This window comes from Entelurus aequoreus, linkage group LG03 (assembly GCF_033978785.1).
Source record: "Entelurus aequoreus isolate RoL-2023_Sb linkage group LG03, RoL_Eaeq_v1.1, whole genome shotgun sequence".
Lineage (NCBI taxonomy): Eukaryota > Metazoa > Chordata > Actinopteri > Syngnathiformes > Syngnathidae > Entelurus > Entelurus aequoreus.
The window spans coordinates 57,366,080-57,393,928 of NC_084733.1; the positions used below are offsets into that span (position 1 = coordinate 57,366,080).

General features: G+C 37.8%; 2 protein-coding genes across 4 annotated transcripts in view; one reads left to right on the plus strand and one right to left on the minus strand.

Moving 5' to 3' along the window:
* Positions 1-385: 385 nt before the first annotated feature.
* On the minus strand, positions 386-18,785 carry exd1 (exonuclease 3'-5' domain containing 1). The gene is made up of 11 exons (XM_062042276.1): positions 18,537-18,785; positions 18,310-18,378; positions 18,151-18,184; positions 17,685-17,758; positions 17,537-17,601; positions 17,348-17,434; positions 12,178-12,282; positions 12,029-12,109; positions 11,800-11,943; positions 11,540-11,731; positions 386-1,162 (listed from the first exon to the last, which is right to left on the minus strand). Exons 1-11 carry the CDS (start codon positions 18,661-18,663, stop codon positions 641-643), a joined length of 1,500 nt encoding a protein of 499 aa, XP_061898260.1. The 5' UTR covers positions 18,664-18,785; the 3' UTR covers positions 386-640.
* Positions 18,786-21,270: 2,485 nt separating this feature from the next.
* Positions 21,271-27,849, plus strand: part of LOC133646666 (RAS guanyl-releasing protein 1-like) — a 96,458-nt gene continuing 89,879 nt past the window's right edge. For 2 of the 3 annotated variants that reach the window (XM_062042277.1, XM_062042278.1), the window contains exon 1: positions 21,271-21,458. In XM_062042277.1, the coding sequence (XP_061898261.1) occupies positions 21,322-21,458 (137 nt within the window). In that variant the 5' untranslated portion in view covers positions 21,271-21,321. The remainder of the gene's footprint in view (positions 21,459-27,849) is intronic. The other variant, XM_062042279.1, reaches the window with a different exon arrangement.

Sequence of the window (27,849 nt, forward strand, 5' to 3'; positions counted from 1 at the left end):
ACCCCTTCTGCCAAAAGCAGCATGGAATCCTCGTGTAGCAAATTAGATGGCCAAGATGTCAATGTTTGTGCTCGTGTGGAACATAGCAGGTGTTGGCCACCTGTGATCGTGTGTAATGATGGTTAAAGGTAAAGAGATTGATTTATTGAGATTAGTTGTTTTAGTTTTTAGGTCAGCTGACCTCCTAACGGGTGTCTGTGTTGTTTTTGCTCAATTAATAGAGATCTATCAGTCTGTCCGATTTTCAATACTAATTAAAAGCAAGACAGATACCAAGCTGTGTTGGTAATCAATTACACTTTGCAAATATTTATATTAAAGCTCAAGTGATCACTTACTTCGAATACCGAAGTGTAAAAACATATTCACAATAAATAATGCATTTGAGAATGTTTTAATTATATGAAACATTACACTTTTAATCATTATACAACTGAAAACAGGCCAACAAACATGAACAAACACAGGAGCACACATGCATGCCGGGAAATAAAAACAACTCTTGAAATAGCCTTGCAAATGTTGAACAAAAGCCAATATTTACTGCCACCTACAGGTTAAACTGTGGAACAACAAACCAGGAGGAATTGGTACTATTAGTTGAGGTCTGAGCAGGAAGTTGCTGCCGCAATTCCACAGATTATTCAAATTCCACATCTTTCTCTACGGATCTGTGCTGTTGGTGACCAAAATAGCGGGCCTGCCCTGATGGTGGCGGCAGTATTAGCTCGATTGGTGATTGTTCTTTACCAAAGTGCCTTCCTCGACCCATCGCTGTCATCAGTAAAGATGAGATTGCACTACCTACACCCTGAGGTAGGGGACTGCTGATAAATATTTCCTTCCTGTGGTCAAACAAGGTGCTGGAGACTGACTTTTGAGCTGCTTTAGTCAGAGAAGCGACAGCCAAGGGGCTAGTGGATGGCTGGTTTGGATCTACTTCTTTTTGATCCACTTCTGGTGATAGTGACTCCTCAGTTTGCTCAGTGCATTTGTGCTCCTCTTCCACAGGTAATGTCTGTGTTGGGGACCAAGCTTGAGGACTAAAGCGAGCTAACAGACCCTTGTCTGTGACTGGGTAGTGTTTGACAGCAGACTCTTGACGCTCATGGCGCATCCGCTCCAATTGCCTGAGCTCAGAGGGTATCTCAAACACACTCTCCTGTGGATGCAACATTTTGATATAAATATGCAGGTACATGATGCAAGACGTAGCATTAACCCTTTGTATTCCAGGTTTATATTATCTTATTTTTTGCAACCTCACATGTTTGAGTATTGTTTTTTCTATTTTGACAACGCATTAGGCATATCAACCAAAAACCTAGTCTACCTAGGGTAAAATTATATATTTTTTATTTTAAACATTTGTAACATGTATTGAACCGTCTTCTTCCTTGCTACATGTGAATATTAATTTGTAGAGGAAACTTTGGTTCAGTTATTTAGTGTAGCTGCTCTGATGGTACTGTATATGTGTGATGTTAAGGCGGGGGTACTTGAATCTTGTGTCACTAGGCAAAATTCAAACTGTATATCCGCCCACTCTGCCCACCTCGCCGATAGTCCCTTCTCGTCGTCTCCTCTCTGGAAGTGCACAAAATCGCGCACGAGCTGTACGTGCACACGCATAGCCTGTTGACAGTCTTAAGTTGCATCGAAGGATCCCCTAGTTTGTGTTTTGTTGAAAAAAATAAATGATTATCAGTAACACACGTCGCCACGCAAAAGGATACACACAAAATATAGGAACATGGAACATTGGGTAGGCTCCAAACCCCCGCGACCCCGAGAACCACAAGCCGTACAAAATGGACGGATGGAACATTACACTACCTGTCTAAAAGGAAAATAGCCACTTGCACATCCAAAATTAGGCCAAGACTGGCCTGCAATGACCTCCATCTTGAATACCCCAGACCAATATTTATTTCAGTTTTGGCTCTTCTTTGTTTTTTTTAGACATACAGGGTCTTTCTTTTCTTCCTCTGATTTCCTCTTTTGTTTTTGTTTTTAGCAGTATCTGCTGTAACAGCAAGAGCAGGTATTGCGATCTTTCCAGGTGGGTGTTCGGCAGCCGTGCTTTACTGAAAACAAGTTTGCACCACACTTCACAATATATCGCATCAGCCAATTAGGAGGCTCCTTTTTATTGATATTATGTGTCTATCGTGACATATATTGATATCGTTTTATCGGCCCAGCCCTATTTCCAAGCATCGATTATTATTTTTTTTTTTTCCAAGATGGCTGCGCTTCAGAGCAGCGGCTTCGTGCGAGCGCTCCTGGAAGTGTAGACCGATTTGGCAAAAATACCCCTCAATTCAGTCAATTTCATGGCTGGCTCACAGCGTGTTCACTCCGTGATCACTTACGACCGACTTACGATTCTGGATGTGGAGAGATCGGGCCATTTTGGGCTGAAAGATGCGTGTACGGTGGACCTACTCGCTAGCTTGGGAATTCTTCGCGAGCTACATCCAGCAGTGGCCTTTGAAGCAGCGGCGTCGACTACCAGCGGAGACCGCCAGCGAAAGAGACGTAAGCGATGCGCTCGGAAGCAGAAGCGGGGGTGTCGGGCGGGGCTAACAACAAAGCTAAATGCTTTGTTGTTAGCGGGGCTAACGAAAAAGCTAAATGCTAATCCACAAAGAAGCGCTAATAAGGAGTCTGTTAAGCTAAAACTAGCCAGCGCCAGGCTGGATAATCCCTGCACACATAGCAATTCTTCTAGAATAATATACAACTCACATAATGTTTTTTCTGCGTCAGAGGTGGACATGCATTTTACTGAGGTGGCAAACAATCTAAAAATTCCTGTCATATCAATTCCTAGATATGGTCGAAATTATTTAAAGTGCACTATGCATAATAAACGTAACATTATTAATATTGCTACTACGGATACTTTCAACAAAAACTCCTCAAAACAGCCCACTACCTATAATATGGGCTTTTTAAACATAAGGTCATTGTCTTCCAAAACGTTATTAGTTAATGAAGTCATCAGAGACAACAATCTTGATGTCGTTGGTCTAGCCGAGACCTGGCTCAAACCAGACGAATTTTTTGCGCTGGGTGAGGCGTCTCCTCCTGGCTATGCGGGAACGCATATTGCCCGCCCCATTAAAAGGGGTGGGGGTGTTGCACTAATATACAACAAAAACTTTAGCCTTACCTCGGACCTAAATAATAAATATAACTCGTTTGAGGTGCTTACTGTGAGGTTTGTCACACCGCTGCCTCTGCACCTGGCTGTCATCTACCGCCCCCCTGGGCCCTATTCGGACTTTATCAATGAATTTTCAGAGTTCGTTGCTGATCTAGTGACGCACGCCGACAATATAATCATAATGGGAGACTTTAACATCCATATGAATACCCCATCGGACCCTCCATGCGTGGCGCTCCAGACTATAATTGATAGCTGTGGTCTTACACAAATAATAAATGAACCCACGCATCGCAACGGTAATACGATAGATCTAGTGCTTGTCAGGGGTGTCACCACCTCTAAAGTTACGATACTCCCGTACACTAAAGTAATGTCCGATCATTACCTTATAAAATTCGAAGTTCTGACTCATTGTCAACAAACTAATAATAATAATAATAATAACTACTATAGCAGCCGCAACATTAATACTGCCACAACGACGACTCTTACTGACCTACTGCCTTCAGTAATGGCGCCATTCCCAAATTATGTGGGCTCTATTGATAACCTCACTAACAGCTTTAACGACGCCCTGCGCGACACCATTGATATTGTAGCACCGCTAAAGCTAAAAAGGGCCCCTAAAAGGCGTACCCCATGGTTTACAGAAGAAACTAAAGCCCAGAAATTATCATGTAGAAAGCTGGAACGCAAATGGCGTGCGACTAAACTTGAGGTTTTCCATCAAGCATGGAGTGATAGTTTAATAACTTATAAACGCATGCTTACCTCAGCTAAAGCTAAATATTACTCAAATCTCATCCACCTCAACAAAAATGATCCTAAATTTTTGTTTAGTACAGTAGCATCGCTAACCCAACAAGGGACTCCTCCCAGTAGCTCCACCCACTCAGCAGATGACTTTATGAATTTCTTTAATAAGAAAATTGAAGTCATTAGAAAAGAGATTAAAGACAATGGATCTCAGCTACAACTGGGTTCTATTAACACAAATACGACGGTATATACGACGGACATTGCCCTCCAAAATAGTTTCTCTCTCTTTGATGAAATAACATTGGAGGAATTGTTAAAATGTGTAAATGGGACAAAACAAACAACATGTTTACTTGACCCAATTCCTGGGAAACTTATCAAGGAGCTTTTTGTTTTATTAGGTCCATCAGTGTTAAATATTATAAACCTATCACTTTCCTCTGGTACTGTTCCTCTAGCATTCAAAAAAGCGGTTATTCATCCTCTGCTCAAAAGACCTAACCTCGATCCTGACCTCATGGTGAACTACCGGCCGGTGTCCCACCTACCGTTTATCTCGAAAATTCTCGAAAAAATTGTCGCACAGCAGCTAAATGAACACTTAGTGACTAACAATCTCTGTGAACCTTTTCAATCCGGTTTCAGGGCAAATCACTCTACGGAGACAGCCCTCGCAAAAATGACTAATGATCTATTGCTAACGATGGATTCTGATGCGTCATCTATGTTGCTGCTTCTTGATCTTAGCGCCGCTTTCGATACTGTTGATCATAATATTTTATTAGAGCGTGTCAAAACGCGTATTGGGATGTCAGACTTAGCCTTGTCTTGGTTTAACTCTTATCTTACTGACAGGATGCAGTGTGTCTCCCATAACAATGTGACCTCGGACTATGTTAAGGTAACATGCGGAGTTCCCCAGGGTTCAGTTCTTGGCCCTGCACTCTTTAGTATTTACATGCTGCCGCTAGGTGACATTATACGCAAATACGGTGTTAGCTTTCACTGTTATGCTGATGACACCCAACTCTACATGCCCCTAAAGCTGACCAACACGCCGGATTGTAGTCAGCTGGAGGCGTGTCTTAATGAAATTAAACAATGGATGTCCGCTAACTTTTTACAACTCAACGCTAAGAAAACGGAAATGCTGATTATCGGTCCTGCTCAACACGACATCTATTTAATAATACCACCTTAACATTTGACAACCAAACAATTAAACAAGGCGACTCGGTAAAGAATCTGGGTATTATCTTCGACCCAACTCTCTCGTTTGAGTCACACATTAAGAGTGTTACTAAAACGGCCTTCTTTCATCTCCGTAATATCGCTAAAATTCGTTCCATTTTGTCCACAAGCGATGCTGAGATCATTATCCATGCGTTCGTTACATCTCGTCTCGATTACTGTAACGTTTTATTTTCAGGCCTCCCTATGTCTAGCATTAAAAGATTACAGATGGTACAAAATGCGGCTGCTAGACTTTTGACAAAAACAAGAAAGTTTGATCATATTACGCCTATACTGGCTCACTTGCACTGGCTTCCTGTGCACCTAAGATGCGACTTTAAGGTTTTACTACTTACGTATAAAATACTACACGGTCAAGCTCCTGCCTATCTTGACGATTGTATTGTACCATATGTCCCGACAAGAAATCTGCGTTCAAAGAACTCCGGCTTATTAGTGATTCCCAGAGCCCAAAAAAAGTCTGCGGGCTATAGAGCGTTTTCTATTCGGGCTCCAATACTATGGAATGCCCTCCCGGTAAAAGTTAGAGATGCTACCTCAGTAGAAGCATTTAAGTCTCATCTTAAAACTCATTTGTATACTCTAGCCTTTAAATAGACTCCCTTTTTAGACCAGTTGATCTGCCGTTTCTTTTCTTTTCTTTTCTACTCTGCTCCAGGGTGGACCGCTAGCCTGTCCATCAGATGGGGACATCTCTACGCTGCTGACCCGTCTCCGCTCGGGATGGTTCCCGCTGGCCCCACCATGGACTGGACTTTCGCTGATGTGTTGGACTTTCACAATATTATGTCAGACCCACTCGACACCGAGGATGTCGTTGTGGCTTGTACAGCCCTTTGAGACACTTGTGATTTAGGGCTATATAAATAAACATTGATTGATTGATTGATTGATTTTAGTTACACAGACACTTCTAAAATGTGGCATTAATGCCATTGTTTTCTAAATGTTAGTTCTAGGTTTAGTTCTTACGAACCGTTGGAGCACTATTAAATAACATTATTTTAACGTTATTTGTAAGCTGGGTTAGCACGGACACGCAGAGAAGGGAGGATAAGAAGACAAGCTATGCTGGCAGCGGCGCTAAGCTAGCTTGGATGTGAAGTCGTCAAACAAGAAAATAATAAATGCATTGTACACTTCAACAGAAGGCTAATATGGACTGTGTTACAGCAGAAAGGAACCAGCCAAGAAGAGGCAATCCGCAAGTAGAATAATAGGTCAAAAGAGATAATATTGACAATACAGTTTGGCCACCGGTAAGTAGAGAGACGATACACGTCTAAGTCACATGTTTTTGGGGAAAAAAGTATCGTCAGGTGCCCGAAGATTCCCACTTCTGCTGTTGGCTGACGTATGCAGTAACATATCAGTTGTATTATTTCTTCAAAACTATTAGTAATATACTTGATCATTTATTGTTAATATCTGGTTACTGTCTGCTGTAACACGGTTCTATCTCCCCTTTTGTTAAAATGTACTTGTGAATTATATTTATATAGTGCTTTTCTCTAAGGTACATAGTGAAACCTATTATCTACTTATTTAAGCTACATTTAAACCAGCGTGGGTGGCACTGGGAGCAGGTGACTAAAGTGTCTTGCCCAAGGACACAACAGCTGTGACTATGATGTTGGAAGCGGGAATCAAACCTGGAACCCTCAAGTTGCTGGCACAGCCGCTCTACCAACCGAGCCATGCCGCCCACTAAACTCTTATGCTTCTGTTGGTTGGCTACTTTACATTAGTTTTGGACAATACTACAACTGTGGGTAACGATACAATGTCACATAGTTACAGGGGCAGTATTGGCAATACCAATACTCAACAGAATTTTAGATCTGTTGCAGTGAAATAACTCTGAAACTAAACTAGGTGGATATGATCTGAGAGGGAAACTCAATCTGAAACATCTGTATGCACGCTGAAGTTTAAAAACGTTTTGCATTTCAATATTTGAAGTGATACTGTGGAACAGACTATATGAGGAGCTCAATGTCCAACCATGACCAAATAAACAGCGATACAAACAGATGACATTTACAAAGTACAGGGAAGAGAAGGGGTATGGCAAACACTAACACAAACATGTTGCAATACTTGCTATTTGTTATTTACGTTGACGTAATCAGTTCCTCCTGTAACCAATTACTTATTTCCTGAGTTTGTAAACAATAACAAAAAAATGGTATGATACTATACTTGGTATTGTTACTGTCGATACTTGTATCAATCAGTCCACCCTTGTTTACATTCAGGAGCTCTCAATTAGCATGGCTTATTGTATCCTCCCACAGCGTGCAGCAGAGGTGGGACCAAGTCATTGTTTTACAAGTCATAAATACGTCTCAAGTCTTTGCCCTCAAGTCCTGAGTCAAGTCCTGAGTCAAGACTAGAAAGTCTGAAGTCTAGTCCCAAGTCCTGCATTTTGAGTTTCGAGTCCTTTCAAGTCCTTTTAACCACAGACTAATATATTTACACAGATTGTGTATGCTTTTCAAACGCTGAATTTATTTATTAAAACAAGTGCATTTGAAATTGCAGGAAAAAAAATAGTGCTGACATTGCACTTCATAATAGCACTATTAACCAGTCATTTTAAACATTCAACTCATTCCTTTACAGAATAAACACATTTGAAAAAACAAGTGCAACTGTACTTATTTGCACAAAAGTGTTAACATTGTATTTCCATGGCATATTGCATTGTAACTAGTTCCACAGCAGTTTCTATCCTGTTCTTGCCTTATCTCATTGATCTCATCTCATACTGTATGTGTGCTTATGTGTGTGTACACATGAAAAACATAACAAATACATGAACATAACAATGAACAAAGTTGTACTTTTTAGATGTCAGGGCCCTATGCAATATGTACACATATTCTTAATATAGTATACATTTTAACTGACCTTGATTTGACTATGTTTGTCTTTTTGTAGGTGGCTAAAATACGCAGTGCTGCTGACCGCCGTCTAACGTTACGTTACTGTGTGTGATACATTGACTAATGTAACTTTATGTATAGGTACCTTATGCAACCCTGCTTGAAAAAAATCACTTGACCAAAAGTATGAATAAGGTAGCGAACTGCAGTGGACGCAACAGATTGCCGTGTTTGCAATGACGTTATAACCATAGACATCTTATAAGTAGACGCAGCATTGGCTGCTGTGACGCGAGAAATTCGTTCGCCATCTTGAAGTGGTGATGAGGAGCCGGCGAGCAGCCTAAACTGACAGTTGACAGGTAGAAAACAAAGATGCTAAACTGGTGACAGTTGACAGGTAGAAAACAAAGATGCTAAACTGACAGTTGACAGGTAGAAAACAAAGATGAGTAAAGTGTCGCTGGTGTTCAGCGTTTTCCTGCTCAAATGAGCGGACTGTTGAAAATAGGAATCGTCTGATTACTTTTCACAAGTAAGATTTAACGTACTATTGGTTGTATTTTGTGAAAATAATATTACCACAGAGTTGAGAAAGAGCAAGAGGGATGACCCCCCTACAGGGGTTTGGTTTACAAACTTTCAGCCCCACCTAAAACAAAATTCACCAGCCGCCACTGATTATGATGCATTCTCATTTTAAGCAAAGTATAAGACAATACTTTCTTAACAGTATAATTGTAACCAGGAATAAGTCTTCCAGTAACAATATTCAAATACTAACATTGTTGAGTAAGACAGAATTTGGTTTTATTCTGAATCCAGTGAAACAGATTGGTGGTTTTAGCTGATATAATGACTTCCAGGTGTTCATATATGTTTATGTTTAAGTATTTGGCAGACGCTTTTATCCAAAGTGACATACATAAAAAATACATATAAAACAATCACTGTAAACATGAATGAATACAAAATGTAATACAAAATATCAATACAAAGTGTCAAGACAGAATAAACTCTCTGCTGCTGCAGCAACAGAGATACAGTCTATAGGTCCCTAAGATATATAGATATCTAATGTATTTATACATTGTTTATGTAGGATATACGCATGTACATATAACCTTATCATATTGTTTCTTCAACTTAAAAATAGCTGACAGTTTTTCCCCCTTCTCTAGGATTATATTCCCAGTTTTGATCTCGGACGTTTGGTCACTTATGGCATATAAGAATATTCTATTACTGTTAAGCAAACTATGAATAATAAAACACGCCAAAACACGTGTCCTTTATCATAGCTACACGTAAAAAAAAACGTGTGAAAATCAGTGGTATTCAGTGAGGTAAGATGAATTAAATGCGTTGACAGTTCATTGCTCCTGCCAAATGAATTGCACTGAGTGGAGCGGATCACCACTCCAAGATGGCGGCCCCGCGTCTCGTCAGCGCCACTAGGCAGTAGCGCTCGATGCTGCGTCTACTTATAAGATGTCTATGGTTATAACGTTAGCAGTGAGTTTACAGCCTCACTGATTTAACTACACAGCAAATAAAAGTTACGTTACTTAGCCAATAAACGTTAGCTTACATTCAAAACTTCCCGTTCTTTGTGCAACTTCAAATGTCGAACGAAGTTGGAAGTTGTTGCGTCTCCGTCTGTAATCTTCAAACCGCATGTTTTGCATACTGCAATTAGTTTTTTGTTGACGAAGTCGTAGTTTTTATACCCGAACAAAACTATATTTGGCATAATTTTTTCTCAATGGCGCGTTTTGACAGCTCTTCTTCGTTGGTTGTCCTGCAATTTGATTGGAAGAATGCTGTAGGATGAAAACAACGTGGATGTGATATGTTGTACTGACAGGCAGCACACACGCTGACAAACACACACGTACACAATGAAAGATACGGAGCACTCCTGAATAACTTTTTAATCTTTGGGTTTTGGGGAAAGTAGCAAGTCTTGTCAAGTCAAAAGGCTCAAGTCCAAGTGAAGTCACAAGTCATTGATGTTAAAGTCCAAGTCGAGTTGCAAGTCTCTTTACATTTTGTCAAGTCGAGTCTAAAGTCATCAAATTCATGACTCGGGTCCAAGTCATGTGACTCGAGTCCACACCTCTGGCGTGCAGTAGCATGTTTAGTTATTCCTCGTCCTGCAGTGATAATGTCACTTGTAAGAAACAGTTTATTTGCCGCTAAGAGTATAGTAGAGCCAGGAGTAGTGACTCGCAGTGTGGAGGGAAATTAGCCACTGGCAAGGACGTTCGCTTGTCACTAGCCACTTGTACAAGGACAACATTTATTTAATCGGATCATCATTCGGATGAGAAAGTTACTGTGTAAATGGACCCTGAAAAAAATTATCTGATTATGACGTGCATTTTCATGCATCACACCTTAAAATTGAATACTTTACTTTGACATGCGCTGAACCTAACATAAACGGAAAGGTGTGTTATTATTTGTACTATGGCACCATCTTTTGGATGAGTTTGCTCACTGCAGGTGCTGACTAAGCAGTGATTGCCATTGTAAACAAACATGGCGTTGTGCATTTCTGCTTGTTCTACGTTATCACAATATTTATTTATATTGTTTTTCCCCTTCTGTTCACTACTTTTGTTTTACCTCTCTTTTTGAAATGGAGCTGTTCTGTGCTTTTTATGTTGTGATTATGTACGGGGTGCAGTGTCTTTATGTTACGACATTCTATGTATGTGTTTGAAGCTAGCAGTTAGCACTTAAATTAGCTGTTAAGTCGTGAATAAAACAGCTCGTTAAGACGACAACTGGATCCCTTCTTTTATTGTTACATCGACACATCCAGACCATACTTTTGTTTGTGCTAGTCTCGTTTTAAAGGAAAAAACTCAACAGTATATAACGCTACTTCTGTACATGTTGAATCGGGGAGACCGCAAGACATTCCGAGTCTAATAAATTTACTCCCCCTCTACAGCCAAAGTATAGCTGACATCAAAGACATGCGCAGTAAGCATAATTCTAACCCAAATTTCGGAAGATGTGTTTTCATGTGCTACAATCCAAATGACTTTTGGTATAAACCACTCATCTTGATCGAAATAAAATTTTGATACAAATGCGTGTGATCGGGTCAGAATATTCGAATTGCCGTATTTACATGAAGAATTTTTAGTCCGGTTAGGCTTTTAATCCGATTAAATGTGTCATTGTGCACATAGCTAGTGTCAGATTTGTGGGACAGAGCTACAATGTGTCATCAAAATGCTAAAATGCATTATCACAATTTGACGATAGTATTATCAGCTCTTCCGCAAACATTTCTTACATTTATACCGTCTATATTACACAACCCGACTGGGAACCACATATTTGCTGTCCCTAAGCATATGGAAATACATTTATAAAGTTTAAAGAGATTAATTTGCAAACCGCAGTGTGATACCAACAGATATTGTTGGGGAAAAAGAGCTCTTACCATATATATGGTCTCTAAATCATCAAGTGGGTACTGGCTGTTTGTGATGTAAGTGTCCACCAAGGCCATGTAGTCTGTCAGGAGAGAATCCAGCAGCACCAGTCTGAGGGGCTGTAAGTGGATCACAGATAGCGTCATCACCTTTAGCAAGGCTGTGGGACACGGACGCTTGTACCACATCTCTGTTTCGTCCTGCAAAAAACACAATTGTCAGTTGACATACTCGGTTTAAACAGCTTTTCTCTTTTACTAGAGTGTACCATGGTCAGCTTGGACTTGGTCTTCAGTGACAAGAGCTGGGAGGAGGGGACCTTCAGGTGGAGGCTCACCACTTCCTGAAGAGTGCTCACTCTGTCTGGAAGGAAACCTCCTGTCTCAGAGTAGAAGCACATGACATCTGCCACCTTGGCGAAACAAGGTCAAAGAGTAAAGAAGCTGACTCAAGGACAGATATTTTGAAAATGTAGATGTATTCATATTACCATATACCTGTGTGTCAAATACATTAGTCAGCTTCACTCCAAACTGTGTAATAAGACATCCAGCAATAGCTCTGCAGTCATGGATTACCTGTATCATGTGACAAAATCAATAAAGACTTAACAAAATCTGCAAAACTTAAAACAAATATTGCTCACCTTCAGTATGTGCTTATTCTGCAGAATCATGGAAAGACCATTCTTAAAGGCCCGCGCTCCAAGTAAAAGGATGTCAAATAGATAGACCTTGTTTTTCGTGGCAATCTAAAGGAGAAACAGACAACATGAATGAGCAATTAGTGGGTTGAACATTAGGTTATTTTGTTTGGGGGGAAAACAAGCATATTGTAGCACGAAGTCAAGTAAAAGCATCATCATTATGTCATACATGTGCTGTTGTCGCCTGTGAAAAATGTACCAAAAGGAATTTGGGAAAAAGTATTTATAGAGTTCAACAAAAAAAGCAGAGAAAGGTTGCTGATGATGATGAGCCGAGTCAACAACTAATTTGCAGTGACCAATCTGTTAATGTCTGCAAGAACTTAAAATAAACTCTAAAAGCATAATTTATTTACTTTTCTTATTTTCCATATACATATATATGAGCAGGTTGCTTTAGGAAACCTCTACATGGAATGGATTTGTGTGCTGTTGTTACGCATGAATGGTGCAGGTTTAACATAGGTCTTGACAATTAATCACATTTTTAATTTCAATTTAGATTATGAATTCTCACGATTATGAAAATATAATACAAAAAATAAAAAACGCACATGCAAATTCCGGAGCTTTTGACAGTGAAACAGATAAGGAGCGAATGAGTGGAAAAAATAGCATGTTGACTAGAAGTTTGGGATGTCACCATAGTTGCTACTTTTTGTTTGAAACAGTGATTAGATATCAGCAATAATCACTAAACTCAATAGAAAAAGTAAGGCATATGATTTCCGGGTTCACGTAACCATGGATAGAGTCACATAATTGGCCAATAAAACGGAATCCGCTGATAAACACAAAATAATATCAGGGAAATTGACATAAATGTAAGTGAAATGTTGTCATTGTGAGGAGAAGAGACAATCTATTTGGGAAAATAATGAGTCCGGTAGCAGTCATTAATCCCTGACACACTCAAACGCCGGCCGACCGTCCTGAACTCAACAATGTCGAGACGGCCACTTGAAACGGCGACTAAACTACCAAGCTAAAACTTGCAGGAACAATCAATACACAGCACATCTCATTTACTTGTGTTGTCGTAAAGCCATCATCATCCATCGGGGTCGCGGAGTGCTAGAGCCTATCCCAGCTGCACAAGGGCAGAAGGCGGGTTACACACTGGACAAATTGCCGCCTCATCGTAGGGCCAACACAGATAGACAGATAACATTCACACAGTGTTGCCAATCATGTCTTTGGAGGTGGGAGGAAGCCAGAGCCGCAGTGTATATCTGACATCACACGGACAAAGATAAGACCTTCTGGAGGAAAGTTCTGTGGTCAGATGAAACAAAAATGTAGCTGTTTGGCCACAATACCCAGCAATATGTTTGAAGGAGAAAAGGTGAGGCCTTTAATCCCAGGACCACCATCCCTACCGTTAAGCATGGTGGTGGTAGTATTATGCTCTGGGCCTGTTTTGCTGCCAATGGAACTGGTGCTTTAGAGAGTAAATGGGACAATAACTAAGGAGGTTGGGTCTTGGGCGCAGTTGGGTGTTCCAACAGAAATTCAATGACCCCAAACACACGTCAAAAGTGGTAAAGGAATGGCTAAATCAGGCTACAATTAAGGTTTTAGAATGGCCTTCCCAAAGTCCTGACTAAACGTGTGGACAATGCTGAAGAAACAAGTCCATGTCAGAAAACCAACACATTTAGCTAAACTGCACCAGTTTTATAAAGAACAGTGGTCAAAAACTCAACCATAAGCTTGCCAGAAGCTTGTGGATGGCTACCAAAAGCGCCTTATTGCAGTGAAACTTGCCAAGGGACATGTAACCAAATATTAACATTGCTGTATGAATACTTTTGACCCAGCAGATTTGGTCACATTTTCAGTAGATCCATAATAAATTCATAAAAGAACCAAACTTCATGAATGTTTTTTGCCACCAACTAGTATGTGCGCCAATCACTCTTTCACAAAAAATAAGAGTTGTAGAAATTATTGGAAACTCAAGACAGCCATGACATTATGTTATTTACAAGTGTATGTAAACTTTTGACCACGATTTAGTATATACACAGTATATATATAAATATATATATGTTTTTTTCTCAAAATCGTTCAGCCCCAATTGCCTTCCAATTAAAATTGGCTCCCATATAAAAAAATGGAACTGGAAGTTACAGAAAAATGTACTGGACATTAAGACAATAATGTCCAGAAAAAATGTAATTTAAAACATTTGTATGCACGTACAACACTTAAGACCTTCAGTATATCAGTATGTGGAATTAAATTATGGAATGGATTAAGCAAAGCAATCAAACAATGTACTAATATGATCCACTTCAAGAAACTTTTCACACTTAAAGTGTTTACAAAGTACAAAGAAGAAGAACCATGATAAACATTCTGAATTGATTTCATCCTTCCATTCTTTCATTCTCAAAATAATCTTACTTATCTCATCATATGAAATATGACTTACTTCACCAATTATTATTTATTTATTTATTTTTATTGTGATTACTTATGGAGTATATTGTGAATAAATTGAGAACAGGAAGTGAAAAAAAGTTTTAGCAACTGTTATGTATGCTTCTTCCTACTCCTTTTCGAACATGTTGAAAAGCGAAACTGGAAATTGTGATGTATCATGTTGTATGCTTGCATGTTCGAAATAAACTCAAACTCAACTCAACTCAACTCAATATGTACATTAGGGGTGCCATTTTTTGCGGCCACAGCTATTTTGTTATTTGTCCTTATTAATTATATTTAATATAGCAAAAATTACATTAATTAATTATTAATGAGATATTATGTTAAGTATTACATTCATTTGCTCTGTCACATATAACTCAAAGCTAAGATGTTGATGTTTTGCTTGGATAGTTTAGCTTGAACACATTCAGATTGGTTTTAGCATCTTTTATGCACTTAATATTGCAAAGTGGCCAACAGCATCTTTAATTTTTTTTTTTTAATCAGCCCTTGGTGGTAGTGAATAATATATATATAGCCCTTTGTCTCGTGACTCATAGCACTTTAAGTTGAGAAACCCATTTTCTACATTTAAGCTACATTTATACTAGTGTGGGTGGCACTGGGAGCCAGGTGGGTGAAGTGTCTTGCCCAAGTACTAGGGGTGTAACGGTACACAAAAATTTTGGTTCGGTACGTACCTCGGTTTAGAGGTCACGGTTCGGTTAATTTTCGGTACAGTAAGAAAACAACAAAATATAAATGTTTTGGTTATTTATTTACCAAATTTGTAAACAATGGCATAACATACATATACTCACAGGGTCCATTGCCAGGGTTAATGTGGTCAACATATATAAAATAAAAACTAAATAAGATAAGGCTCAGAATGGTTTCTTAACAAAACTTTTCTACATATAAAGTTTTTTTTTTGATTGATTGATTGATTGAGACTTTTATTAGTAGATTGCACAGAACAGTACATATTCCGTACAATTGACCATTAAATGGTAACACCCCAATAAGTTTTTCAACTTGTTTAAGTCCACGTTAATCAACATTAAACTGCCTCAAGTTGTTGCTCAGATTAAATAAAATGATAAAACTTTTGTTCTACCTATAAAAAGTGCAACATTAAACAGTTTCAAGTCAACTCAGCCTCAGATTAACTTTTCTTTCCCCCCCAGCTTGGCTAACTTGGCAAGTAAGAGGTGGGAGCTGTTTGCTCGTTTTTATCTTTGTTGAAGCGATGTACACTTGGGGGTGGTGCCACTTCAAATAAATAGATAGATAGTACTTTATTGATTCCTTCAGGAGAGTTCCCTCAGGAAAATTAATGGCTTAGCATTAGGGCTGTAAATCTTTGGGTGTCCCATGATTCGATTCAATATCGATTCTTGGGGTCACGATTCGATTCAAAATCTTTTTTTTTTTTCAATTCAACACGATTCTTGATTCAAAAACGATTTTTTCCCGATTCAAAAGGATTCTCTATTCATTCAAAACATAGGATTTCAGCAGGATCTACCCCAGTCGGCTGACATGCAAGCAGAGTAGTAGATTTTTGTAAAAAGCTTTTATAATTGTAAAGGACAATGTTTTATCAACTGATTGCAATAATGTAAATTTGTTTTAACTATTAAATGAACCAAAAATGACTTATTTTATCTTTGTGAAAATATTGGACACAGTGTGTTGTCAAGCTTATGAGATGCGATTCAAGTGTAAGCCACTGTGACACTATTGTTAATTTTTTTATTTTTATAAATGTCTAATGATAATGTCAATGAGGGATTTTTTAATCACTGCTATGTTGAATTGTAACTAATATTGATACTGTTGTTGATAATATTCATTTTTGTTTCACTACTTTTGGTTTGTTCTGTGTCGTGTTTGTGTCTCCTCTCAATTGCTCTGTTTATTGCAGTTCTGAGTGTTGCTGGGTCGGGTTTGGTTTTGGAATTGGATTGCATTGTTATGGTATTGCTGTGTATTGTTTTGTTGGATTGATTAATTACAAAAATACAAAAATAAAAACATTTATAAATAAATTAAAAATTAATAAAAATAATTATTTTTTAAAAATGAGAATCAATTCTGAATCGCACAATGTTAGAATCACGATTCAAATTCAAATCGATTTTTTCCCACACCCCTAGTTAGCATGTTTGACGTGTTGGCAGAAGCATGCCTTACCGCTGCTGAAGTATGTCGGCAAACCTCCGTCCTCCATTGTTGTATCGCACCGTGCAGCCGAAGTGTTCCCAAACGGGAGATCTTAACGAGGCAGGAGGGTCTTCCAGTTCTGGCTTTTACAGTTGTCGTAGCCCGGTCGTTGCTAGCATGCCGTGTGTTGTGCCTCAGTGTGCATCGTTTACATAACGTGTGCTACGCTACTTAAAAAGTCAGTGTGGAAACTCGTTCGGTACACCTTCGAACCGAACCGGAACCCCCGTACCGAAACGGTTCGATACAAATACATGTACCGTTACACCCCTACCAAGTACACATAGGCAGTGACTAAGATGGCGAAAATTCAAACTAGGAACACTTAGGTTTCTGGTCAGCCGCTCTACCATCTGAGCGACGCCGCCACAAAAAAGCTTGGACACCCCTAAGAGTTTTCTGGCAAAAAATAATCAGCTGATTATTCTTTCTGTTATATCGACTTTCTTACCTGAAGCCAACACATTCTTCCATGTTTGTATAGCGCAACCCCATCAGCCCCCACGCCAACCACATGCTGCTTCTTGATGTTCATCACCTAGAAGTATAAAGGTAAACAGCATTTTTAGAGCATAAATTGAAGACTTAAAGACTTTGAGTTAATTAATGCAAATGTGGCTTAACACGTATATCAACTTACAGCAAGTCCAAACTTCTCATGAAACTCATCAATAACTTCAAAGTTGATGTATTCTTCATCATCATCTAGTTAAACAACATAACTTTAAAGACAACTGATTATTCACATGTTGGATGAGAATTAATGTAATAATTCACACAGAGCTCACCGTGGTAAAAGTAATTTCTATATGGCTGGAAACTTTTCACCTCCAAGTGCTTTTCCAGGTCTTCAGGAATATTTCTGTTTTGTTGGGAACCATTGTTGACCACTGTTAACTAGTATTGGGTAATACCGCAATGTTGATGAAATATCCACGTTGCAAATATTGCAAGTTACCCTGGTCATCCTTTCACGCGATTAATTTTAATAGACGACATTTCTCAATGCAAGTTTTTCAAGGTATAAGCTGGGTCACAGAACCAAATAAACTCGGATCTTGGAGAACCACTGTATAAACTATGTAACAATATAAACAAGACAACAACAATAACATGTTATCCAAATATAAAAAAATCTACAATTAAACATAGACCATAATTCAACACGCTAGTATTGACCAAATACCGATACCACATTTAGTTGCGAAATGATCAATATTTGGTTCGATCAACCTAACCTGACTGTTAACTTACCCATTCTCTATGTCCTCTTCATTGGTAAATTCAACTGTTGATTGACAGACAGACACACAATTAGTCAGTATATGGAATTTCCCCGTCTAGACACGAATGTATATTCCAAGTATAGCTTTAATTTTACACCACTGTTATCTTTAAAGTGAATGTACTCACCATTAAGAATGTCAGGACCAAAGAACAATCTCGAACCGGGAATTTCACATCCATTGCTGCCATGTATGACTAAAACACATTTAATAAATAGTTGATATCCAGAGTTGTGCTTTTGGCCTCTTCTGGCATTCATTAAAATGCAGTCAGTAATCACATGTTATCTTCAAGCAAATTTACGTAAATAGTTTAGCAAATAAAAAGACAATTGATAATGATATATGACTGACCATTCGTAAGGACCAACGCCTTGTTAGCGACAATGCGCTGCACGACACCAAAATAAGACGAAGACTTGAGGGTCAATTTAATACGTTTCCCTTTGAAGATACTTATAAATTGGCTGTCGTCAATCATCCTTTTGAAATATTATTTTTATGTAACACTAACTTATCAGATACAGTTGACAATGCCTAAACACGAATCCGTGGCTTGGTCATAAACCTAGTTTGGATGTTGCGTTCAAGAACAAGACGAGTATTTGGATAGTAGTTGTAAATTGGAAATTACTCAATTGTTTCTCTCTTGTTTCAAATAAAGACAATTATTAGCAAAACAGGCACTTGAACTGAAAATATAAAATAAAACTAAAGCTGTATTTCAGCGCATTTTACATTGATGATATGACCGAACTTTGCGCAGTAATTTAGTTATTGTGTAAATTCCCAGTGACTCCAAAGAGGCCTTGAGCCCAGAACAATAATTACATTTAGGCCTGCAAGTAGCCACACGGGGGCAGGCTTAATGCACGCAAACCTGTTAGCAGCTGCGCGTTGTATGCAGTCATCATGATGATTGATGAACAGTTTCTAATATAATGTAATATAATATAATAATAATAATTACTTGAATATGTAAACTTAGGACAGTGCATGAGAATAGAGGTACAGTATCATCATATCTGTATGTGACTTGGTTTTGACAACACAATTTGGCATAACAACCTTTGACCCTCAATACACATTTCAGTTGAATTCAAATTTTATATGATATGACAGAGATAACTGTTTAAATTAAACATTTCTAAATCAATCGATTTTTTTTATTTTATTTCAGCCAAATGCACAATTGGTATCTGGATCAAACTTGGTTTGACATAAATACCAACCCCACAGGCGCATTATCAATTTCACTCAAACTGGTTAAGACAAAACACAGTGGAGTTTCCATCTAAACTTAAATTGCTGCCAAGTGCACAAACTGGATCAGAGGAGAATTCATCTTGGTTTGAGATAGATACACAGCAATTCTGTCCATATTAGATAAGATTTGAGAGAGACAAAAACGATTAATCATGCAAAACAAGATATTACATTTTAAATTTGTAATACTTAAAGTCCAAGAGCTGGACCCGATCTGGTTTAAACTTAGTTTGACAATAAAACTTTAAACCCAGTTACATCACATTATGTTGTCATTTAAACTGGATACGAATTTTAAATTTTAGAATTAGATTTTCCATTGCAAACAGGATTTTTTAATTTTAAAATGAAATGACTGACAAAGGCGCAGAGTAGATCAGATCTGGATTAAGACTGGTTTGATATTTTCCTCTTCTGACCCTCTACTGTACATTGTAAATTACACTTGATGTAATACCAACGATATAGTGTAACAATGTTTGAACATATTAAATTGTATTTTCCATGTTTGATTTAAACTGCTGGCAAACACAAAAACTGGACCAGATCTGTCTGGAATTTTTAGATGGCCCTGCACATAAAACATGCATACATTGCAATTTCATTCCCATTGGATACTATTTAATATAAACATAATAGATTCATCATGTTAAACAGGATTTTACATGAAGAAAATAATACTGTATAATGTAAATGGCTTAAACTTGGTTTGACAATGTAACATCAACCATACATTGACATTGTCAGATAATGGATTGTCCATTTTAAATTTCAATTATTGACAAATAGACACACTGGATCAGATTCAGATTATGCTTTGTTTGTTGTTACAGCGCGTGACTCTATTGCTAATTTATTTTGACATGATCCAAACATGTTAAATTGCTGTCAAATGCGCAAACTGGATTTGATCTGGATTTAAATTGGTTTAACAATACAACTTTTACACTCTGCATTCCCACTGCAAATACAACCTAACTCAGTGGTCCCCAACCTTTTTGTAGCTGCGGACCGGTCAACGCTTGAAAATTTGTCCCACGGACCGGGGGGGGCTATGGTAATTTTTTTTATATATATTTTTTGGCCTAAAAAAATACAATCATGTGTGCTTACGGACTGTATCCCTGCAGACTGTATTGATCTATATTGATATATAATATCTTGTGTTTTTTATGTTGATTTAATAAAAAAATATATTATTTTTAATTTTTTTTAATTAAATTTTTTTTTTTATTTCTTATGCGGCCCGGTACCAATCGTTCCGCGGCCCGGTGGTTGGGGACCACTGACCTAATTGGAAAATAATTGACTGATATTAGATTTTCCATTTTAATTTAAATTACTGACAAATCCACAAAATGGATTAGATCCGGATTAATCTTGACATTACTGTTTCTGATCCTGCACATTGTTAATTAAATGTGACGCTGTCTCACTCTGCATTCACACAAACAGGATTATATTCCACAGAGGTTTTTCACCCCTTGACACAAAACATTTCAAAGTGTGCATGGTTTCTGAGACCTCATCAATATTGAGGGGCAGAAACATCAACAGTTTGTAGAACACATTCATTTGGTGTAAGGTATCGTATAAATATTGCAAATATTTCAGCAACTTTAGTCAAGCAAAAGTGACGCTGAGAGGAGTTCCTCTGCCCACCTTGGAGTGGAGGTAATGCCATGCTGGCCACAGTGCAGCCTGCCTCCCGCCCACAGACAAGCTGCGGCTGAATGTTGCTTGTTGCTTGTGTCACGTCCATTGACGAGTGTTGTGTGTGTGTGTGTGTGTGTGTGTGTGTCTGTGTGTGTGTGTGTGTGAATGCACCGTGCTGCTGAGAGCTGAGCACCAGTGAGGCAAGCAAAGTGATCAGATGCTCCCATCAAGGAGGACGCAGATGGACAGCTTAGTACAGCCTCTCGTTGCCCAGTATCTCGCCATGGGCTGTCAATCAAAAGACAACAACAAAAGTGCAAGTATACCTGCGGACGACAAGAGCAAAGACGATGTGTAAGTTTTTCAAAATTCTTTTTGTGTTAAATATAGCACTTTTGAACTTATTTTAGTCTCTGGGGCTGTGCCTTTGCTTACCTTGTTCATTGAGTTTGGCCAAAAACGTGAGGAAAAGTGTTTGGCAAAATAATTAGAAATGTGTGTTACTACTGCATTTGCTGGTCAAACATCAGTGTAAACTGGATGTCTGTAATTAACTGGTATTTCCCACACTTAAAGGAAGGAAATGAGAACAATGCATCATCTCATGCGAGTTCCTTTACCCTCAAACACTTCCATGCTTAACATTTTGTGTGACAAATGTTAGATGCTACATTTTGGTCCAGAAATATTTGGACAACTTTATTTATTTATTTATTTTCAGATTTAGCCGCTTAAAACAACCAGAAATGAGGGTTATACAGAATCTCTCAAAAGTGACTACATGGTGCACCTCTCACATTTCATTGACCAAAGTTACAGTATATATGTTCTAAAGGGCCAAAAATATAGAAAATAAATTGTCAGTGTACAGCTGCAGCATTGAACAGGGACGTATTAGGAAGATCCAGACGGAGCTTAGCCCAGATAAGTGATGGATTTGTTTATAGCATGCTCAAAAAATTGGTACTTTTAAAAAAAACAAAAAACTATAAGGCATCTCAACTTTCAAAATCTTACCACTTATAACAAAATGCTTTGGATTATACTATTAAATGTATATGCTTTAAACGGATTGTTAAACTGATTATTATCCAAGCGTGTTTGGATTCTTTAAATATAACCTTGTAGATATCATTATTTTGCTCTCCTTCACTTTATTTGCACTGTGTTTACTCATAGTAAGCAGACACTTTTCAAATGAAATTCACGAACCTGTATCATCATCGGTTTCATCACAGCTGGTGTTGTTTTCAATTTGTTTCAGTATTGGTTGTTGGAAAAATTTCCCAATATCAATGTTTACTGTCTTCATGTGAGTGCTGCTCACGTCGACGCAGTCATTACCCAGCCTGAGTAAGTAGGGGCATTACATTGTTGTAAACGTTACAGAAACAAAGACAACAAGAATGTCAGCGCAATGTGCTGTACACAGCTGAAGATACACCATACGGTTGAAACAAGGACACTGGCAATAACCTTTTTATAAGTACATTGTTTTAACCAAATGTTGTGTAATAATAGCACAGTATTTGATGTTGATAATAAAGTAAAATACATGTCGGTTCCCCTGGTTGCTAGCTTGGTAGCTAGCACGCTCATCTCCAATGCCAGGTTGGAGTCCCGGGCGGAACAAAAAGCAGAGACTGAAACAGGCGGGATACACAAGTTATCATTTATGTAAGTTAATGTAAGTGAGGGTCCTGAAAATAAAGATGATCGCTGACGTTGGGAAAGCTTAATATGAAGAAAGGAAAACAGCCATGATCTCAGGAGTCACTTTATTAGCATTTGACTTAGGACCTGATTTACTAAGGTCCAAATGCCACACGTTTAACAGCATGAGCAAACAAAATAATTGGGTGTACTATCAGTGGGCGTGTTGCGTGTAATCTACTAAGACTGAGTCTGCAATTAAAAAATGGTGGAGACTGCCTTAATAAATGAGTATGTTGCGTGTTCTATAAGGTGCTTTCACCATGGAAACACTCGATTATTTACTATACATTCACCTTATCATGCTGTTTTTAAACATGCAGGGGACACCTACCACTTTTTATGGGCATTCTTAGAACCAGTCGGACTCGTGCAGTGCATCTACATAGAATCCACATTTTTTTTAGCAATGTCAAGGTGCACTCGTGGGAGAGAGGCTGCACTTACTATGCTCAAGAGGCAAAAAATGTATACTTTAAGAAGTTTTTTTCATATAGGAGATACGTTCCATCCATCCATCCATTTTCTACCGCTTATTCCCTTTCGGGGTTGCGGGGGGCGCTGGAGCCTATCTCAGCTACAATCGGACGGAAGGCGGGGTACACCCTGGACAAGTCGCCACCTCATCGCAGGGCCAACACAGATAGACAGACAACATTCACACTCACATTCACACACTAGGGCCAATTTAGTGTTGCCAATCAACCTATCCCCAGGTGCATGTCTTTGGAGGTGGGAGGAAGCCGGAGTACCCGGAGGGAACCCACGCAGTCACGGGGAGAACATGCAAACTCCACACAGAAAGATCCCGAGGCCAAGATTGAACTCACGACTACTCAGGACCTTAGTATTGTGAGGCAGACGCACTAACCCCTCTGCCACTGTGCTGCCAGGAGATATGTTAATGATTTTTATTTTAAAGGACACCCAAACACATCAATCACATTTGTTTTAATCAGCCCCTTTAGTCACCCAGCATGCAGTATAAAATTATAAAAGGATGTTGCTGAAGAGGCGATATGTCAAATATTTTGTATTTATGTCATTTCAAATATGTTACACACACGTAGGACGGAGGATTGTCGTCCGTCCATTGTCAGTCTTTGCAGCGGCAGCACTGATCCTGCAGCCATGTGTAAGCCAAGTAAGAGTTTAAAGACAAACAACACACTTCCGGCCTTTACAATAAAAGTGCTGTGCTAAAAAGTCTGCAAGTAAAAGTATCTAGGAAGTTTATGATTGCATTATATAAAGTAAGAAAAATGTATGTATCATACATATTGCTTTTTATAATACATATTGATTTATTGCTTATTATAATACAGATTGATTTATTGCTTGTGGTTGTTGATAATATAATAATACATGCGAAGATTACCTTCAAAATTCCATAATCACAATATTGAAGAACATCACAATTAGATTATTTTCCAAAATTGTTCAGTCCTAGTCTTGCCTACAATCAAGCACTCTGCTATGAGCCTGAAGTGATGAAGCCTTCTTGAATGAGAGGCGAAACGTCTTCTAAGACAAGGGTTCCTGACATTTTTTACCTAAGGGTCCAACTTTTCCAAGACAGAGGGGGCAAGGGCCTACTCAAATATAACCACTGAATTAGTAATCTCACTCTTGATTGTAATCGTATTCAATAATTACATCTAGTCTACTTACTAGAGTTGTTAACGATAAACTGATGCCACAGAATATCCGGTACGAGAAGTGGCCGGTTTTGCTTCGTCAGTTACAGGCCCCTCCCTCAATCGATAAGATTCACCTGTGAATCCTTAGGTTAATTCAGTTTTGACACATAAACCAATAATCGCGCCGAAATAGTTGACGGATTTTGTCTTTAAAACGACACAAGAGCAAGAGTTGTCCGTGAAAAGAGTCACACGCTTGATACGTTACTTATGTATCTAGAGACGAGAATGGACAGACACATGGACCGGGTGTTGCGAAAGTCTGTGCCATTAGTTGACAGTTTATCTTTAAAACAACGCAAGAGTCACAGCCTTCCGCCAAATTACTACCCCGGATTCCCCCAAGATACGTTACGTCAACACTGCAGACCTTCTCCGTGCTGTGCCATCCGTCAATATTGTAACATCCGAAGGAATGGAGGCTCAAACAGATTCCCAGTTTGTCTTTCTTTATTTCACAACATGCAACGTTCTCATACAACAGGCTCAATCTCTGTGTCCCGCTCTCTTTTCCGGCAACATTCAAACAACCTTTTAACCCCACAACACACGTCACTTCCCATCCTTGTCCTGAAAGTTTTTCTCCCCAGTCAAGCCATTGGCTAGAACCTGTAGGCGTCTGTGACGACACTGACTTGATTTGTGGAAAATAAATATATTTGACATGATGTGTTTGCCCATTTACTTCATAAAACATCTTTGGGGATATATGTTGTGTTTTAAAAAATTGAAAATACTGGAAGCATGTCACATTTATAGAATGTGCATTTTTTATAATTGAAGATGAATGTGCCTATGGGTGTTCTCATTCATCAGGTTATTGTTATTCTCATAGCATACAACTGATCAGTTGTCATAGAAGACGTTTGTCCTCTCATCTGAGTAGTTTTCATCAGTTCATGTTCATCTAAGCGCTTGGTGCCAAGGTCTTAAAAGGGAACTGCACTTTTTTTGGAATTTTACCTATTGTTCACAATCATTATGAGAGACAAGCAGTATTAGGTTAGTTACTGAAAATCAGTTACAGTTACTAGTTACTTTATTTCAAAATTAACTCAGTTACTAACTCAGTTACTTACACCAAAAAGTAATGAGTTACTGTGAAAAGTAACTATTCAGTTACTTATTTTTATTTTATTTTATTTTTAAGGCTCCCATGAATGCCCTTTTAGCCTTCATTTCTGTTATTGTTTATTATTTATATAGATATATATTATTTATTATATTATAATAATAATAATAATTATTGTTATTATAATTATTAATTATATTATATATATTTGAGTTTGAGTTTGAGTTTGAGTTTATTTCGAACATGCAAGCATACAACATGATACATCACAATTTCCAGTTTCTCTTTTCAACATGTTCGAAAAGGAGTAGGAAGAAGCAAAGCTTATTTAATCCTACCCCTTTTCTTTACATAACAGTTGCTGAAACTTTTTTTATTCACTTCCTGTTCTCAATTTATTCACAATAAACTCCATATGTAATCACAATAAAAATAAATAAATAAATAATAGTAAGAATTTACTAATAATAATTGGTGAAGAAAGTCATATTTCATATGATGAGATAAGTAAGATTACTTTAAGAATGAATGAATGAATGGATGAAATAAATTGAAAATGTTTGTCATGGTTCTTCTTCTTTGTACTTTGTAAACACTTTAAGTTTGAAGAGTTTCTTGAAGTGTATCATATTAGTACATTGTTTGATTGCTTTGCTTAATCCATTCCATAATTTAATTCCACATACTGATATACTGAAGGTCTTAAGTGTTGTACGTGCGTACAAATGTTTTAAATTACATTTTTCTCTAAGATTATATTTCTCCTCTTTTGTTGAGAAGAATTGTTGTATATTCTTGGGTAGCAGGTTATAGTTTACTTTGTGCATAATTTTAGCTGTTTGCAAATTCACTATGTCGTGGAATTTCAGTATCTTTGATTCAATAAATAAAGGATTTGTATGTTCTCTATATCCAACATTATGTATTATTCTAACTGATCTTTTTTGTAACACCGTTAATGAATGAAGTGTACTTTTGTAATTATTTCCCCATATTTCTGCACAGTAGCTCAGATATGGTAACACTAGTGAGCAGTATAGAATATGAAGTGATTTTTTGTCTAGAACATGTTTTGCTTTATTCATTATTGACGTGTTTCTTGCTACTTTATGTTGTATATTTTTTACGTGAGATTTCCAGTTCAATTTATCATCAATCATTATACCTAGACATTTGGTTTCATTTACTCTTTCAATTTCTATTCCGTCTATTTGTATTTGTGTTTGACTTTCTCTTCTACTATTACCAAATAGCATTATTTTAGTTTTACTAAGATTCAACGACAGTCTGTTTTTGTCAAACCATCTTTTTAATTTGTTAATTTCTTCTGTTATTATTTGTATTATCTCCTGTGTGTTTTCTCCTGAACAAAACGCTGTTGTATCATCCGCAAATAATACTAACTTTAAATCTTTTGTAACTTTACAAATGTCATTTATATAGAGATTGAATAATTTAGGTCCTAGTATTGATCCTTGAGGTACACCACAGGATATATTTAGCGTTGTAGACGTGTGTTCGCCTAGCTTCACGTATTGTTTCCTGTTCGTTAGATAACTTCTTATCCAGTTTAAGACTAACCCTCTGATGCCATATCGTTCTAGTTTTTTTTATTAAAATATTGTGATTAATTGTGTCAAATGCTTTAGTTAGATCCATAAAAACTGCTGCTGCACATTTTTTACTGTCTATTGCATTGGTAATTTCTTCTGTAATTTCAATTAAAGCCATTGAAGTTGAGACATTAGCTCTGTATCCATATTGGTTCTCTTCGAGTATTCTATTTTTATTTATGAAACTCTCTAATCTGTTATTAAACAGTTTTTCAATGATTTTAGAAAATTGTGGAAGTAAAGAAACAGGTCTATAATTTGTAAATTGATGTTTATCTCCAGTCTTATAAATTGGTTCAACTTTAGCTATTTTCATTTTGTTTGGGAATGTACCTGTTTGAAATGATAGGTTACTAATATACATTAATGGTCCTGAGATCTCTTCTATAACCTTTTTTATCGTATCCATATCAATTCCATTACAATCAGTTGAAGTCTTAGATTTACATTTTTTCACGATTATAACTATTTCCTCCTGTGTCACATTACTGAGGAACATGGAGTTGGGATTTCGCTCTATGGTATCATTATAGTCCTCAATTGGAACTGGGTCTGGAATCCTTTCTTCCAATTTTGGTCCAATATTTACAAAATAATTATTGAAGCTTTCAACTACTTCCTTTATGTTGTCATTGTTTTTATTTCCG

Bases quoted from the DNA above. Each gene is read 5' to 3' on its own strand.
- exd1 (XM_062042276.1), bottom strand. From the start codon at position 18,663: ATGATTGACGACAGCCAATTTATAAGTATCTTCAAAGGGAAACGTATT. The intron at 11,944-12,028 runs GTATATGGTAAT...TGTTTCGCCAAG, and splicing joins CTAATGTATTTGACACACAG to GTGGCAGATGTCATGTGCTT. The intron at 11,732-11,799 runs GTACACTCTAGT...TGTTTTTTGCAG, and splicing joins CCAAGTCCAAGCTGACCATG to GACGAAACAGAGATGTGGTA.